General features: G+C 36.5%; 1 protein-coding gene across 1 annotated transcript in view; it reads left to right on the top strand.

Moving 5' to 3' along the window:
* Nucleotides 1–18,850, top strand: part of Top1 (topoisomerase (DNA) I) — an 88,769-nt gene that overhangs the window by 31,271 nt on the left and 38,648 nt on the right. Inside the window, exons 4-7 of the mRNA XM_005392521.2 lie at nt 14,034–14,157; nt 15,597–15,652; nt 18,067–18,165; nt 18,498–18,573. Coding sequence (XP_005392578.1) covers nt 14,034–14,157; nt 15,597–15,652; nt 18,067–18,165; nt 18,498–18,573 — 355 coding nt within the window. The remainder of the gene's footprint in view (nt 1–14,033; nt 14,158–15,596; nt 15,653–18,066; nt 18,166–18,497; nt 18,574–18,850) is intronic.

Below are 18,850 nucleotides of genomic sequence, written 5' to 3'. Positions count from 1 at the left end.
AAATAAATAAATAAATAAATAAATCTGGGCCTAGCCTTTCTTAAATCTATTGTCCCTTGGCTTTCATGCCTTCATCCTTTCCTATTTTTCCTGCCACCTTCATTCTGTCCTTCTAATGTGCATATGATTCTCTAATAGTCTTTGGCTGTCTTATTCTGCTACCTCTCTTGACCTTTGCCCCTATCTTACATTCTATATCTAGGCTTATAAACTTCTTTTTAGTTCCTCAAACACAGCATATTGTTTGTACCAGGACTTAAAACATGCTGTTGCTGGTTCTGTAATACTCTGTTCCCTCCTAACTGTTCTTTTAGCTACAGCTTAGGCTTGACTAATTCTTGCCTATTCTTTCTGACCATCTCTTTATATTAAGTGCCTCTTCTGTAAACTCTGAGACCATGAATATATCCCTTCTACAGTAATTACCACGTTGTGTTGGTATTGTAATTGTCTTTTTTCTGTTTTAAAAAAAATCCTGTTGGACTCAAAGGACCTGGTGTGGGAGTAGTTTTTTGTATTTATTTTACATCCTTACAGGCCGGGGATATAGTTCAGTGGCACAAGCGCCTGCCTGGCAAGCTTAAGGTCCTGAGTTTAATTCCCAGTACCAAAAAAAAAGAAATCATATTTTACATCCTTATAGCTTAGAATGCTAGCAGATGACTGGTACTGACTGACTAGTATATATTATTGGGTCAGGGGTGGATGACTTGTGGGTGTACCTATTCTTCTCTCCTTTCTTCTCATATATTCTCAGTGTCCTATGGCGTAGTTATTAGTTTGACTAACCCATTTTTTCAAACAGTTTTTTTGTGTATTTGTGCTAAAATACAGATACATAAAATTTGCTGTTTTAAAAGACATTAAGTATATCCACAGGAGTATGCAACCGTCACCACTATCTCTAGAACTTTTTCATTATTCCTAGTTTCCGAACTAACCTGCTAAAGAGTCACTCTTCATCTCTTCCCCATCCTGTTGTTTATTCTACTTTCTATCTCCACGAATTCATCTATTATAGGTACCTCATAGAAGTGGAATCCACATATTTACCCTTTTTGTAGCGGGCTTGTTTCCTTTAGAATTATGTTTTGAAGATTTATCTGTGTTTTCACGTATCAGAATTCCATTCCTTTTTTATAACAGTAATATCCCACTGTACAAAATTTTTAAAACATCTATCTGTTGACCAGTACTTCAGTTGTTTTCATCTGTTGACTGCTGTGAACATTGATGCACAAATATATGTTTAGTCCTTGCTGTCAAATCATTTGTATATCTAGTAGTAAAACAGTTTGTGTGCTGCCTGCTATGTTTGCTATGCTAGTTGATATGAAGTTTGAAAAAAAAATATGAAGTATTTGACCACGAAGAAATTCATCCTCTAAGGAGATGAGAGACATAATTTTACAGGAGAGATGAAGAAATGCTGATTTTCGTATTATTATAAATTTCTCCAAAAAACTATAAAAAGTTAATATTTAAAACAAAACTGTTTTTCCACCCTCTGGTACTGGGGATTGAACCAGCTAAATCCCCAGACCTTTTCATTTTGAGATAGGTCTTGCTAAATCGCCCAAGCTGTCTTTTTTTAACGTTTTTTTTTGTTTGTTTGTTTTTGTTTTTTTTGTTTTTTTTTTGTACTGGGAATCGAACTCGGGACCTTGTGATTGCCAGGCAGGCACTTATGCCAGTGAGCTATATCTCCGGACCCCCAAGCTGTCTTTGATCTTTTGGTCCTCTTGCCACAGTCCGTCGACTACCTGGGATTACAGACATGTACCACTAAAGCATAAGCTTTTAAAAACTGATGTAATCTTATCTGGCACATGCTACCTCACCCATCAAAATATTGTGATGGAGGCAGAGTTAAAGTAAAGTGATACAAAGGGCTTTTGGATATAAGTTTGCCCTGTCCTATTTTACCAAAATCTTCTCTTTTAAAAAATAAACGATTTGGTTTTTGTCAGTTACCTTGAGACATCCACAGTAATTTAATAGCTTCTGTCTAGGAGCGATCCTTATCCTATTCCATCCACTTAGGTCTTATGTGATCTTAGCTGTTACCTTACCTCCTCCTCAACTCAGCTTCTTCATCTTTGTGTTAATACATACTTCCAAGGGTTATCATAAGAAGTCTTTGTAAATTGTTCCACAAATGTGAAGAGGTAATATTTTTTTTTACCTCTATCTAAACTATGCTTTTCCAAGATTACAGCATAAGCAAGTCAGGGCATATTTTGGTACATTTTTATGCATTTTAATATTTTAATTTCTAATCAAAATACTAAAGAAAATAATGGACTGTTTGCCAGCAGGCATTGGAAAAGCTGGATTGAGTTTCTCTTTACAATGACTATCTAGCCCTAAGTCTCTAGTTAACGTGATTAAATTTAAGACAATTAAACCAGATGATGTATTGTGAGCCAGTGTTTAAATACTTCTTTGGCTGACACAGTACCTCTTTGCAACAAAGCAAGTGTATTGATTATATTCCAGTAAAATGCTGTACACTGTCACTTTTTAAGTGACTTCTGATTTTTCCAGTAGTTTTTAGTTTCTTCAGTTTTCTTCTCAGCAGATTAAAGAAACATTGAGGATTGTTTCATCACTTTTGAATCCTAGAATAATGAAGATTTAGCATGTCCTGTTCTAAAATACTTCTGTTTTACATCTTCATTGATCAAGCCTAGCTAACATTTGTGGTTATTGTTATCTTTACAACTTTTACCATGAGGAAACAGGTGTTGGTGTGTTTCTGTGTCTTTTTCTTCTGCTACTTACTAGTATCAATCATTTGTCATTAGGCTACACTCATGACTCAAAGCAAAGAGGAATGTTACTTTGTAGTAACTTGTTGAAATGTCAGCAAATGTCAAATCAGTCTTTGTGTTTCATGGGGCTGTGGACCGCTATCCATCACTACCACCCCTCCAGAGATCCCACTTTATTTATTTGGTTTCCTCTTTTTATTATCCTCACCCAAGGTGCAAAATAATGCAGCAAATATTAAAGATCATTTTACCTCTTCTCTTTGTATGGACAGGAGTCTTAGGTCACATGTGCAAAGTCACACAGCAATGTGGTAGTAGAATGAGGAGATAGGGCTTCTGAATCGGTACTGCGTTATTCCTTTCAATAAAAAATTTTCCCCCCAAGGAATGTCAGTTATGTAATCAAACTGTCTGCTCAAGCACTGCTTCCTTGTATACATGTTGTAGGCTAATGCTTTAAAATGTATCCCAGGCACTGACTCCCTTTTAGTTGGGATCCCCAAAAATCCCTAGAACTTTTGGCATTAGATATATTAATCACATGAATTTTTTACCTTATGAAAACTCGTCTCTACCTATCTCATGTTTAGCCTGTGATATCACAGGATGAGTTTACACCAAAGTCAGATAAAAGTAATTTCTTCTATCATTTGTCTCTTGGTACTTCTTTCTGTTAGCATTAATATTTTATACTTCAGGTCTTTTACTACCCCCTAAAAAGAAAAGGACTAGCCTTCTAGATGTCCAGGAATTATTGATCTTAGAGGATCTCATTAGCTAATTCTCTTAAAAGGTTGCATTCTTAATCATGAATTTTCTTCAATACTAGATAGCTTATATTAACAAACTACTATTAAGAGTTTGGGGGAGGGGGACTTTTTGGATAAGTAAGAGGCTACTACATATAAAAAATGAGATTCCTCCTGCTAGTTTGTGCGTGTGTGTGTGTGTGTGTGTGTGTGTGTTGTACTGGGAATCGAACTCAGGACCTTGCGCTTGCCGGGCAGGCACTGTACTGCTGAGCTATATCCCTAGCCCTGCTCCTGCTAGTTTTTGATTGTACATTTCTTGCCCATTTTAAACCTGGCATCAGACTTTTGTGACAAATTTGTGGAAAGCCAAAGAAGAAAAACTGATAGCGAGTGAAGTACTTTTCCAGCCATAGTGGTGGTACAAATCTATGCTCACTGTGTGAGAAACATCTGAGAATACACATGTTGTTGGCTTCTGCTTTCCCTTCAATTCCAAATTCTACCTGCATTATAATTGAGAAAATGTATGATTTTTAGGAAAATGTATTGAGTCAAGTATCCAGCTCTCAGATTGGGGGAGGTTTTGGTGGTGCTTGTTTTTGGAAGTAATCAAACACAAAAAGCTATATTTATAAGCTCTGCTGAAATCTTTCATTTATCTATACATTTCTATGCCAACCTATTAGGAAGAAATGGACAATTACTGTCATTTACAAGTTATATGTCCTAAGCTGCTTACCTTCACTGTGTCTCATTTCTCATTTTGTCAGGTATTTACAATACCTGCCTATTTATGCTTTCAGATTTATTCATACATGATATTCATTAGAAACTATAACATAGTAAATAAGGTAATGATGGTGTTTACCACAAAACTTGATGGAATATTGTGTAGATAAATTGGAGTGACCAGTTTTGGTAGTTGAATCCAATTCAGTAGTTAATTATTGTTAACATAAAGTTTTGGAGCCTTGATACTTTGAATTATTTTTAGCTTTATTGTAATGAACACTAATCATTGCTTCTAAGCTTGTGTCATGGAGAAAGCATTTGGGCTAGCCATTGAAAGATGGTCAAGATCTTAATGAGGGAATGTAATGGCTGGAAAGGAGGACATTCCAGATGGTGAAAAAAGTATAAATGGGCTGGGTGTGTTGCTTAGTGGTAGAGCACTTGCCTAACACGTGCAGGCCCTGAATTCAGTTGCTGCCTGTGCTAAAACAAAACATGGAAGTACTATAGTATGTGCTTTGTTTTAGGAGATGGGTGGTTGGGTTACATAGGAGAAGGAGAAGATAGTGAAAAATGAGAAAACAGTAGCTTTATGCAAAACTACTAAAAACTGTTTAAAGAAGTCTGAATTTGATTCTGAAAGGACTAAGCCACTGGAAATGGTAATAAGCAACGTGTATAATACAGAAAGTTTCTATCTTGGGTAACTGATTCCTTACACTATGAGTAAAGGTAATGAATTTAGAAAAGGAATGGGAGTTCAGAATGTGTATCAATTTTAGCATCTGCAGGCACATCTTTTTATCTTCTCTGGCCTACAAAGAGGATTAAATAATTTCTAAAATTTCTTTTAGGGCTGGGGGTATGGCTCAGTGGTAGAGCTCTTGCCTTGCATGTACAGCCCACTGGGTTCAATCCCCAGCACTACAGAAAAGAAATTTACAATAAAATTTCATTTAATGTGAAGTTTTACTAATTTCATACAGTAGGCTTTCAATATCTACAGTTTTACTTTTTGCAATTTAATTTCCTTTGGCCAGCGGAAGGCCAAATACATTAAATGGAAAATTTCAAAAGTAAGTAGTTCATAAGTTTTAAATTGTGTGTGATTCTGTGTACCATGATGAAATCTAATGTGGGACTTGATTCATCATTTTTTCTCCAGCATATCCATGTTATATCCACCTTTTAGTCATTTAGAGTAGCCATCTTAGTTATCCTCAGGTCATCTGTCATCACACCTCAGTGCTTATGTTCAAGTAACTCTTACTTTACTTGATAATGGCCCTAACACTTAAAGTAGTGATATTAGCAAGTAGGATATGACAGAGAGAAGCGAAAGTCCTCAACTTAATATGGAAAGGGGGAAAATAAGATGCTGACACATAATGGTATATTATTTTTAATCTCTTACTGTTCCTGAATTATGAGTTAAACTATCATAGTTTAACTTGTATAGGAGAAAACAGTGTATGTAACTTTGGTACTATCAGCTTTCAGGCGTCCACTTGGGTGTTGGAATGTACCTAAAAGGGGACTACTGTACCACAGAACAGCAGAGCCTTTGTGATTTTATTTAGTAACGTATAATAATGACAGACATTAAGAAACCTTTATTTCTCAGAGCTTTCTGGAAATTACTGCACTATTTTTCCGGAGACAACTTCGGGGCTACCTGGAGTTTTTTATTTAACAATTTAAATTTTAGTTTTCTGCTTTCATTGAAAGGGTCATTAATTTCCCTTATTCTACAACTTTGAAGCCCTTTTGCTGTCTCACAGAGATACTCTGTAACCCTTGGCTATGACCTGTAGGGGTTTGTTTCCTTGAGAAGTGGTTAGGTAGTTCGTTGGGCCATTAGTTGCTAAATCTATTTTCAGAAGGTAAGAGGGCTCCATTTACCTCTGTAGTGCTCCTTTTTTGCTTTGGAAAGTAACTGAACAGTCATGTGGATGGCTCTGGAGCCATATTGTTAGAGTTTAAATCCTCACTTTCTTTCATCAGGACAAGGGACTTACTTAACCTTTCTGTGTGCCTCAGTTTCTACATTTATAAAATGGACATACCAGTTTTGTTATGGTGGTTGGTTATATTTCAGATGACCACCTATCACTTGGTCCTATTTCAGTTGTCTGCTGAACATTTTTTTCTCTCTGTACTGGGGATATGAAGCCAGGGAGCTTCCTGTCCCCCTCCCCCTTTTTGAAGCAGGGTCTCATTAAGTTGTCCTCTCTATCCTTGAATTTGTGATTCTCCTTCCTCAGCCTTCCAAGTAGTTAGGATTACAGTTGTGTGTGCCACCACATCCTGCTTGCTAAATACTCTTTATCGGTGACAGAGGACAGATTTAAATATTTTCTCATAGATAGCATTCTAGCATTCCAGATATTTCCCAGGACTGAAGAGAAATACTTTTTATCTTGTTTCTTGCTGCTACTAAAACCACTTCCTTTTCTCTTGTCTGCTTAGCTCCAAGGTGAGTCTTAGATAGACCAAAAAACTCACCATTGTTACCTTGAAGATAGTATAGGTTACTTTTCCTCTACATTAATATTATTAGTAGAATGTAGCTAATTGAAGTATAAGACAGGCATGAATACTCTGGAAAAGGTGGTTTTGAATCTTCATTTATTCTATCTGTTAATGAAGTGGAATCTTATTCCCACATAGATACAAGTGCTGACCCAACAGTCAGCCCTGAATAGTCCATCATTGGCTGTTTTTGCCTCTGAATATCTCATGACTATGGGATAAATTTGTATTTTTAAGGATTTTTAAAAAATATTTAAGTAATTTTATAATTATTTTTTATTGATGTATGTTTTATCCAGAAGTGTGACCGTTAAGAGACATTCTAAGAATGACTTTGTCTGTATTTTGGTCTTCAGCATAGCTGAGACTAAACTTACCCTTAAAATGTGTTTTCAGTCCAGTCTTTGAATTCTTTCCTATGGTTGCTATTGTCTTCCTTCTGCTTTCTTATATAGCCCCACCAAATCTTCAAAATTCTTCATTAGTTATCTGTTCTCCAGCCTCCAAACTTGTCAGTATGGTAGCCTTCTGTTGTATTTAAAACCAGTTTTGTGACTTTGCTGTGTTGTGTCTATGACATGGAAAAGAAGCGCGGTCAGTATAGAGTTTAGAGACAAGATTAGTATTTTTCAAAACAGACAGTCCACATACGAACTTTTCTTCTGCACTGAGTCTGTTATCTCATTGTCAGCAGGAAGATGCAGCTCTAAACCTACATGAAAGTCAAATTAGTCTTTTGGAACCACAACATAATGTTAGGAAACCTCAATTGACTTCACATTAGCTTTATTCTCAACCACTAGCCAAGTCCTGTTTCTGATTTGCATGGCACAGCCTTACATGGTCCCCAAGTTAGTGCCTTTGTCATATATTTTGCGTAGATTCCTAGGAAAGATTGGCAAACAGGCTTGCTGTTACCCAGTGCTTCTGGCACTGTAAGGTGATAGATGAGGAACTTGGTTACTGAGTACACTGTTCGCTGTTTCTAGAGGCAGGGACAGGAATAGCACCTAACAAATAGGTGATTAACAGTGTGTTCAGAGGCCTACTCCATAGTTCTAAATTTTTACAGTGGAAATGCCTTGTTCCACAAGCCCTCATTAACCCTGAAGTATCTGAGCTGAGCTAGCATAAAAATCCAAACCTGCTTTCTTATATCTAAACAGCTGTCATTGAGAAATCAAATAATAGCAAATGCTGGTGCGGTTGTTGGGGAGAAAGGACCCTTCTACATTGTTGGTGGGAATGTAAACTAGTATAACCATTATGGAAATAATGTGCATATCCTTCAAAAAACTAAAAATAGAAATTCCATTCAACTCAGCTACTTCCCTTCTGTGTCTCTTCCCAAAAAGAGTTAGTGAAATACATTACATTATAGTGTTGTGTGCGTACCCTTGTTTATAGCAGCACAATTCAGAATAGCTAAATCTTGGAAGCAGCCTATATGTCCATCAACAGACAGAAAGATAAAGAAAATATATTCATAAACAGTGGAGTACGAAAGAAGGATAAAATTGAGTCACTTGTATTATGTAGGAAACCCAACATATAAACAAAGAGCAAAATAAAGGATAGGTAATAGAAAATAGGGAGATCTTTTTAAAAAGGGAAGTGAGAGGAGACCAAGAGATGAAAGGGAAAGGGAGAGAGAGAAGGAGAAGGAAATGAATAAAGGATTAAGGTGTGTTATGTACATGTGTCCAACTCCCCATGAGGAACATAATCATTATGTACTGCAAATGTATACTAATAAAAATTAAAGTTGAAAAAGCAATAAAAGAAAGTCAGTGTAAAAAATAAGTAAACAAGAATAGAAGGGTATCAGTTCTTTTGGAAAACTGGATTGGTAGTGTCACCCCATTCTGATCTATATGATTAGATATGACCTACAAACAGAGTTAGTACTCTAGCCAAGAACTTTCAGTTTTCTGTATAGATTTCCCTCTAGTTAGCAGGCAGAACTATTAGTGAAACTCTTTAGTTTTCCTGGAGTGGTATGGGAAACCGTCTTACTGTCTGGTCATTTGTTGGTTCCTTTTTTCTGATCTGTTTGGTAGGCAATGAAAACCAGAGAGGGATGTGTGTGCTCAAACAGGTGCTTGTGCTGTGATTGCAAAGCTGCCAGAAAGCCATGAAATCAACTTTCTAAGAATAGCTTTTTTTGAGAAAAAAGAACAAGAGCTTGGGGAGAGATAGAATGTAAAGGAACATGGAGCCGAGGGCATTCCTGAACTTAGATCCCTGAATCAACCATTTATATTTTCTTGGGAAGCAACCACAAAGGTTTAATTCTTTCAGGCATCTAAGATCTCTGTACTAGACAGTTTCTATTTGATGGTAAAATAAAGTTGTGATCATAATAAACACCATGCATTTCTCTGTAGTACCAGTATACCTTAAGTGATAGGTGTAAATTTAGCAGAATTGAAATGGTATTGATGTAGTGGGTTCAGTATACCTGATGTGAACCTGGAAATAGAATTACGAAGTTTCAATCCCAGCTTCTCTTCCCTCTGACACAGTCATTTTGAGTAGGTCTCTTAACCACAGTCTTTTCTGTTTGTAAATTAAGGGGATAATAAAACCTACCTCACAGGAATGTTGTGAGAACTGAATGAAATAATAGTTGTGAACATACATCTATTATTGTATTGGATTGAGTGGATTGTTTGATTCCCTCTGCCCAGGCTTGGAGGGGTATATTCATTAATATGATGAAAATAGTTGTTTCCAAATTTTTGTTTTTTGACTTAAAAACTTAAGATAACTATTAGTTATTAGGTTTTTTTTTTTTTCAATAAACATAGTGCTTTTGTAATAGAATAGTAAGTACAAACATTTTGCTGGTACTATCAGAACTTTAATGCCTATGGTTGTGTTTGTGTTAGCTGAAGAATCAGATCTATTCTCATCAACCTTGCTACTTGCCGTTCATTCTGAAGCTGGAGAAATTAGTAAAATCCAATAAATAACCATGTAACACAACTGGGAATCTTGTTTTTTTTTTTTTAACCAAGGTTAATTTTTTTGATAAAACACTGCATTTTGGTAGAAACATGTTTTGAGAACACATTGAGTAGAGTGATGTCATCCAGATGCAAGAAAAAGCAGCATAGTGGAAACTTGGTCTCCATTTGTCTCCAGCATTTCTCTTGAGTTAAAAATTTTGCTCATGTAGAAATTTGTTAAACTTACAGTACTATTTCTACTAGTCTCCCTGCCCTCCTGCCTAGATTTCTTAGTTTCTGTTTATTTATAACCCAGATGTCTATCTGAAGTTGAAGGTGCTTCTCTGCATAGTGATGTATGTGATAGTAGATACTCCTGATTCAGGTTCTATGGCTTGACGTAATCATCATTTGTTTCTTCTCTTTGGGTTTTCTTTATGGACACATATCCCTTGAGAACAAATCTCTTTAGATCAGACTTCATGGGATGAACGTAACCTAATGAGTTTACTGCTGGTAAAGTCCATTTTCTCCATGCTGAAGATACGAAAATGACATGAGAAATGCAACTATGTGGTGGGAAAGACAAGAGCTGATCCTGCCTAACAGAATAAAAGAAGCAGAAACAACCCCAGGCATATAGAGCTGTTTGATCTTTGACAGAGAAGCCAAAAACATACTAGAGGAAAGATAGCCTCCTTAATAAATGGTGCTGGGAAAATTGGGTATTTACCTTGCAGAAGATTGAGTGCAGTCCCATCTGTCTTACTATGTACTAAACTAAAATCAGAATGGATCCATGATCTAAATGTTTGTCTTACTTTTCTCGTTACTGAGACAAAATACTCAGCACTCACAAGTTAAAGGACAGGTTTATTTTAGCTCAAAGTTTGTAGAGGTTTCAGTCCATGGTTGGCTGGCTCCAAGGCAAGGTGGATTGGCAGAGGGGCATGGGAAAGGAGAAACAGTCTTTTGCATGACAATGAGAAAGCCTCCCTTTTTTTTATTTTAAAGAAGAAAATAATAAAGATGATACAGAATTTCAAAACAAGATGATAGGAAATTAACAATAGTTATTATATTGCATATTGCTACCTTCAAAGTAGTTGCTCAGATTACCAGATACAGGCATGCAAAATTGATCAAACAATATAAGCACTATTCCTTTCAGTAAACTAATAGAAATTAGTAGTACAATTACCTTAGCTATCTTGTGTGTGTGTGTGTATTTTTTCCCCCATCGTTCTTTTCTCCTTTCCCCATCCCAGTTCTTTCCTTTTGAGCATGTTTCTTTCCCTTTCACAGTATCTATTATACTCGCTCTTCGTTTTATCCTGTCCAGGCTACAAGCCTCTTGATGTTGCCACCCACACACAAAATGGTAAATGATAATGATAATAATCAATTAGTAGACTAATGCATACCCTTAGCCCACACTCACACATTAGATCCAGCCACCTCCAAAAACCACACCAATGAAAAAACCCCACCTATGACTGCATGAGGCTTGGGGGAGTCTAGACACAAGCTGTAACAGTGCAAAAACAGAAACATTAATCTGTTAAAGTAGGTTCATCTCTTGAAGACATAGTTATAAGCAAGGACTTTCTGAACAGAATCTCAGTGGCACAAGAAATAATGCCAAGAATCAACAAATAGAAACAAAAAGTTTGGAACAAATTAAAAGGCTGTATAATTAAAAAGCTGTATACAATAGAGTGAAGGGACAATCTACAGAATGGGAAAATTTTTTTGCTAGCTATTCCATAGACAGAGGACTAACAAACTAAAAAGAAAAAAAACTCCCTCCCCCACAATAAATGAATAACTGAAATGAATAGACACTTCTCAGAAGAAGTTCAGATGGCCAAAAAATACATGAAAAAATGAATAGCATTGCTGACCACTAGAGAAATGCAAATTAAAACCACACTGAGATACCATCTTACCCCAGAAAGAATTGCTATCACCCAAAAGTTTATTAATAACATGCTAACAAGGATATGGGGAAAAAGAAACTCTACTGCATTGTTGATGGGAATGTAAACTAATACAACCACTACGGAAATCAGTGGTTCCTCAAAAAACTAAAAGTAGATACTCCAATTGACCCAGCCATGCCCCTCCTTGCTACCATCCAAAAGAATTAAAATCACATTACAGGGATACATCCATATCCATGTTTGTAGCATGATTTATAATAGCTAGATCTTGGTAACAGCAATATGGTGTGTCCCTCAACAGATGAATGAATAAAGAATATGTATTTATGCACAGTGGAGTACAACACTCCTGTAAAGATAAACTTAAGGCTTTCCCAGGTAAATGGATGGATTTAAGAAGGTAATGTTTAAGTGCAATAAGTCAGACACACAAATGCAAATATTGCGTGGTTTCTCTTATGAGAAGCACGGCACACATAAACACACACAACTAAAGAGCAAAATAGAAGAGATAAATAGGAAATAGGGAGAAATCTAAATACTTGCCCAAAATACATATTCCCTTGTTCTAAAAATATTTGAATATATACGCTAACTGGTTTATCTTAGCACACTGAAAAGAAAGTTTGTGTTATTACCTGGTTTTTAAAGAATGTTTTTGGTTTTTTGGTTTATGCCTCATACTGAGTAGCTGCTTTGAAGATAACTATACACAATGTAATAGCCATTATTCTCTTACCTGGTTATGAAAATTTTTATTATTTTTTCATAAAATAAAAAGAACAAAAAGGGCTGATCCTATCTATAGACCTGACCTAACTGTCCAAATCATTGCATTTGATCTCCCCCCCTTTTTTTTTCTTGGTCATTTTGAGACAGGGTTTCACTATGCAGTTCAGGCTAGCCTTCAAATCACTTTGTAGCCCTGGCTGACCTTGAACTCATAGTAATCCTCCTGCCTCAGCCTCCCAAGTGCTGGGATTACAGGCATGCACCACCATGCCCATTTTGATCTCCCTTTTGTTTACTTTCAAAAATACATGAGTGCAGTGAGTAAGGCTCTTTAACTGCTGCCCTGTTGCATAGAGAAGAAAACTATGATCTGCAAGTGTTTTGCCACCTTAAACTATAGGTTGTGATTTCTTGCGTCTTTATGTTTTTATATAGTTGGGGTCATTTTATGTACTCTTCTTTCCATCTGTCATAAATTTTATGCGTATTTGTAGTACTCCACAGATTATAGAATTTGATAAATCCATGTTTTTCCTCTCGTTAATCATTTTGGTTATATTGAGTTTCTTGTTTTTTTCTTTTTTCTTTTTTGTCTTGCTATTTGAGGAAGCACCAAAACAAACGTCTTTATATGTAGTACTATTTCCCTAAGAGAAATTTCCACAAACTAGATCCTACATAAATACTATGATCATCTTAATGAATCTTGCCTTAAAGAGTCATGTTTTGCTTTCTAAAGAACAGTGCCTTTTTGCAGTACTACTGGTATGACCACATATCCTTTTAAAAGCAAGGCTTTTAAACATTTAGCACAGAACTTGTCCTTATTTTCAGATGTGTCTTTTCTTAGGAGGAAAGGACCATGCAAAATGTATAAGCTCCCTCTAGGTGTAACTAGCTATTTGTAAATAAAACTAGAAGAAAACATGCATTGTGTTGGACTGCTCACCCACAAAGCTCTGCCTTTACTATATATGTGATATGTCTTAAGTTTAGCACAAAGTCATTAAATACATTTTTGGTGAGTTGGCATTAACCCCCTCATATCAAATATGAATGCCCACGTTAGGGCTCTCATAGTTTGGTGTTTGTTTTTGTGTTGGTGGAATGTTGTACAACACTGACCTTGCTGTATATTCGTATACTTGTAGTCATTTTGTGTGTTGGAGAGGTATTGGGACTTGAAACCAGAACCTCATGCATTTTAATAGTGTTCTACCACTGAGGTACCTCTCCAGCTCTTTTTATTTCATTCTGAGACAGGGTCTTGCTCAGAGTTGACCAGGCTGACCTTGAGTTTGTGATCCTCTTGCCTCAAACTCTTGCGCAGTTGAGATCACAGGCACACCCCACTGGTCTTAGTCACTTTTAAAAGATGTTCCATTATGCTTAGAATGACCACATTTCTCTGTTTGGTTCCTTTGCAAAAATAAAAAATAAGATAAAATCTGATGTGTCCAGTAGCCTCTCAACTTGAACCTTCTGTCAAGACTGTTTCCTTAAAGTATTGTAAGTTTCCACACTTCATGTTATTGTAGGATATCTTGTGAGTTGATCTTGTAAAATGAACCCTGTGGTCCTTACTCTAGGCTGTCTCTCTTGTCTTATTTTTTGCAGTGAACATAAAGATTTTGAAAAGAAACACAAAGAGAAGGAGAAAACTAAACACAAAGATGGAAGCTCAGAAAAGCATAAAGACAAACACAAAGACAGAGACAAGGAAAAACGAAAGGAGGAAAAGGTACGGAATTTTCTAGTTGAGGAAAAAAAAGGATGTGAGATATAATTTGTTTTTACTTTTAGAAAGAGCAGGTAATGAAGGTATGTTTATTGCATAGTAAGATCACTTAGTCTTGGAGTGATAAGATTTTTATCAAGACTTGAGCCAACCTGTTCTAAACTATGAAAACCAGGCCAAGTGTGTTTTTCATGCCTATCATCGCAGCTACTTGGGAGGCTGAGGCAGGAAGATCACAAGTTTTAGGCAACTTAGTGAGACCCCAACAACAAAAGACCTCTATAAAAACTAAGTTATTTACCACCATGTTTTGCATAGTACAGATCTGTCCATAACACTTAATTTATATTGCCACTGCATAAATTAAGATTATAGGATTTCTAGAAATGTTAATATTTATTATTATGGAAAATAAATTCTGTTTGGGGATTAAGGCTTAAAGCTTGTTGGTCTTCTTTTGATGGAAAAATTGAATTTTTTTTTTTTTTTTTTGAGACAGGGTCTTGCTTCGTAGTTCAGGCTGGTCATGAACTCACTATTTAGCCTAGGCTGGCTTCGAACTCAGAGCAGTCGTCTTGTCTCAGCCTCCTGAGTGCTAGGATTACAGGCGTGCACTGTGAAAGTTCTTCCTGAGTTAAAATTTGAGTTGATGAGAAAGTAATACTGATACTTGGTAAATGCAGACACTGAAATAGGGAAGGAATGTAGTAAATGGGTTCCTATCCTTCCCTGAGGCAGCGATTTATAGTAATTACGTTTTGTCACTTTCTAGAGATAATCTATGTGCGTGTGTGTGTGTGTGTGTGTGTGTGTGTGTGTGTGTGTGTGTGTATGTATGTATAGATTCCTTTGTATGGTGTGTATGAAGATTTTTGAAAGACCTAGAGTTTCTGACAGGTCTAAAAAGTACAAAGTTGAAAGAGGAGGGGGAAAGTGAATATACTTTGCCTATATGAGAGAAGGCAGCAAATAGACTATTCTGTTCTGTTCCTGTTTTTAGTTTTTGGTTCCTCTGCACTGCCAATGGCAGATCCTTGAATAATGAAATATTTATTTGGGGATGAGTATTTATATGGGTCCTGCCATTATTTAAAGATAACAGGTTAGGGGCTGGGGATTTAGCTCAGCGGCACAGCGCCTGCCTGGCAAGAGCAAAGTCGTTAGTTCAATTCCCAATATCGGAAGAAAAACCAAAAAAAAACAGGTTACAGTTTTTAAGGGAAATCTTTGATAATTGAAAATTTTGCTCGGAAGAATCATCAAAAATGAATCTTGGAAAAATGTCCAGATCCTTAGTTCACCTGTTCATTTTTGCTAACAAGAAGAGCCAGCCTAGGATCAAAAAGCTCCAAGAGTTGATGGTAAATATTCTCATGTAAGAGAAGTGTTTCTTGGGATTTACTCCTTCCAAGGTAGTAATCAGTTGTTATTTTACCTTTCAGGTTAGAGCCTCTGGGGATGCAAAAATAAAGAAGGAGAAGGAAAATGGCTTCTCTAGGTAAAACTCTTCTGTTTTGTTTGCTTCCCTGTCTCTGCATGCCAGCAGGCCTGCCGTTGATGTAGTAGCATTATCTGTGCTTACCAAAAACATACTCAGCCTGGCCACTTGGTTCACAGGAAGTTGGCAGTGAGAGTACTCGGTTGAAGCTAACTTGAATATTTTTAGAGTGCTGGTTAGTGGGATTGACGAACATATTTTCCAGGCTATTTTGAGTAAAGGAGGTTGACAAGATGAAATTTTTAAAAATTGAAATATGATATACGTAGCTCAGAAATTACTACCTTAAAATGTACAGTTTATTGCTTTTTAATATACTGTATTAACAAGGCAACCACCTCCCTATTGGATTGAAGAATATTTTTATCACTCTACAAATGTACTCTGTAGTAGCAATTAAGTCGTTTCCTGAAAAATTACCCCCTGAATGCCTACTTAAGTACTGTGAGGGTCACATACATAGAACCTTGCCTGGATGGGTATGGACTTTGGTAGAGATACATTGTGATCTACAAGGAGAGGAAGATGTTTACAATCTAGAGATGACTTTTTCTGTACTAGTTTTGCCCTTACTCTGTTTTCGTCACCAGCTTCAACTTCATAAAAATATGACTCCCCCAAATTCACTCTAGTATCAAAAAACTAGACATATATAATGCTGCTATTTTCTCACTGCATCCATTGAAGTACAGAGTGGATTTATTGGGCACAGGTATTCACATTCATGGATAGGATAAAGAATTTTGAGTTTTGCTTCCTTAAGACTTTGAACTTTCTGTTTGGTTTGATGAAATTTTGAAAACTGCGCCATACACAACAGGTGCTTTGGCCAAGGTGATGCAGGTGCCCTCTTCTGGCATATTTTGTAACTGTTCTAGGAATGTAGAATAATAAAAACAGGAAAGCCTTTGTGGTTCATACTACCCTGGAAATACTGATTTCTTACAGTGACTGAGACTTGGTGGCTAATAATCCCCCAAGAGACTGCCCAGGACTTTCACTAAACAAAGATGCAAATAGATTCTTTATATTTAGTGTGTAGTCATGGCCATTTTCAGATTTTCTGGTTTAAAAGTAAGAACACACCCTTCTAGGTTTTGGTCTCTATATTCACTTTTCTAGACTTCTTGCTAACTTGTATGCATGTTGAGATGCTTCACTGGAATGTAGTTTTCTGGTAACACGTTGTAGTATTTCTTTCTTCAGGCCTTGTAACCCTTCCTATGTTTTCAATTTCACCCATGACAGTCCTAGTATCTAGCATTTACTGAACTAGTTGGGGAAATTGCAGGGTTGCTTTCTTTCTGGATTTTCAGGACTTTGTTGGTGATTGGGTGTTTTGGGATGCTCAGATGTGGAAGTTGACGTTTGAGAAGTGGCGTACTGCAATAAGAACAGCTAATGTTTTTAAATATTTGACTTCTGTCACAAGCAAAGGGATCCAGTATGCATTGGGAGAGAAAAGGTAGATACATCGTTTACTCTTGAAACTGTGAATATACATACTTTGCAGCTGAATCTCAATGCTTGGCCCTTAGACCTGCCACTTCATAGATGGCATCTTCATGTAGGGTACCCATTCCCTGTACTGAATTGGAGAAATGAGGTTCTGAAGAAATGTGCTAGCACAAGAAAATTCTGACACAGAACTACTCTTGGATGTTTGTTGTTCTTGTTTTGCTTTGGTTTTGTTTTGTTTCTCTGTTCCTTTTCTTTTTGGTTCAAAATAGTTGTCCAACAGGACCATTTTTTTTGTATTCTGAAGGCAAAATTTTAATAAAAGTAGTAGCAAGGCACTATGTATAAAGTAAGAAAACCTAAGCAGGAAGGTGAATGACTAGATTGTTATAGAAAGACTTCAGTTTGGCCTGGGTCTTCTTATTAAGTACACACCCTGCTTTTGTTGTTATTTTGTCAACTTGATTATTTTTCAGTGTATCTAGATTATCTGCATTACTGCCAGATTTTTGGAACTTTTGTTACCAAGATTGGGAAGTCAATTTTCCCCCCCCTTTTAAAGACTGTATCATAGCTTTGGAATGTTACACCATTAGTTCAGATCATTTGTGGTGCCACATCCCTCATGTAAGTCAGGGAAACAATTAGGTTTATTCCTGTGATGGTTTGGATCCTGCTGAGATATAGTGGGAAAGAATACTGATTTAGGATGAAAAGTCCTGCTTGTTGCCCATTCATCTGTAAAATGAGGACAGCAGCATTGCCTACTTCACAAGGTTATAGTTAAGAATTATATAAGAAAAAAGTGCTCATGGGAAATCTTTATAATGCATAATATATACATTGTTATCGTTACTTTAGCTTCCTTTGTTGAAATGAGGTATACTCATTTTGTATTGTTCAGTATAATATGGATGTTTTAGCATTCAATAACAAGCACTTGATTTTCTTATTAGCCCACCACGAATTAAAGATGAACCTGAAGATGATGGTTATTTTGCTCCTCCTCCTAAAGAGGATCTAAAGCCATTGAAGAGACCTCGAGATGAGGATGAGTGAGTATTTCTTCATACCTTGACTTTTGAAAACAAAAAGGAATGTTTAGAAAATAAATGTGATATATGTTTCTGTAATATGCAGACAAAATGAATTAATTTGTTTATTTGGAATTTTGAGACTAATAGACTGGTTGACTGACTCTTTGAATTATCAAAAGTTGAACTTGGTAAGCAAATAGTATACCTTACTCCTGATCATAGAATGCCCAGCCAAGAACAGCAGTCTCACCTGTCACAGAGGCTTCTAGGAGTTTGGAGATTCTAATCCTGTGGATGAGAACTCCTGAGTCATAAACGAATTAATTACATGTTCATGCTCTCCTTTCTAGTGCTGATTACAAACCTAAGAAAATTAAAACAGAAGATATCAAGAAGGAGAAGAAACGAAAACCAGAGGAAGAGGAGGTTAGTTGTTTTGGGACTTGGGTTTGGATGTGTGAGTTTCTTGTAAAGTGTTTTTATGTTTGTTTGTTTTTCTTTTTGTTTTGCTTTGCTTTAGTACTGTGACTTAAACCCTGGGCCTTACACATGCTAAGCAAGTGCTTTACCACTGGGCTATATCCACAGTCCTTTTTTAATTTGTATTTTGAGGTAGGATCTCACTGAGTTTCCCAAAGCAGGCCTCAAACTTGTGATCCTTGTGATCGTTCTATCTCAGGCTCCTGAGTAGCTGTGATTACAG

The sequence above is a fragment of the Chinchilla lanigera genome, unplaced genomic scaffold (genome assembly GCF_000276665.1).
Source record: "Chinchilla lanigera isolate Chin_1 unplaced genomic scaffold, ChiLan1.0 scaffold00044, whole genome shotgun sequence".
Classification (NCBI taxonomy): Eukaryota; Metazoa; Chordata; class Mammalia; order Rodentia; family Chinchillidae; genus Chinchilla; species Chinchilla lanigera.
The sequence above is the reverse complement of the archived record's forward strand: the minus strand, read 5'-3'. Positions and strand labels throughout refer to the sequence as shown.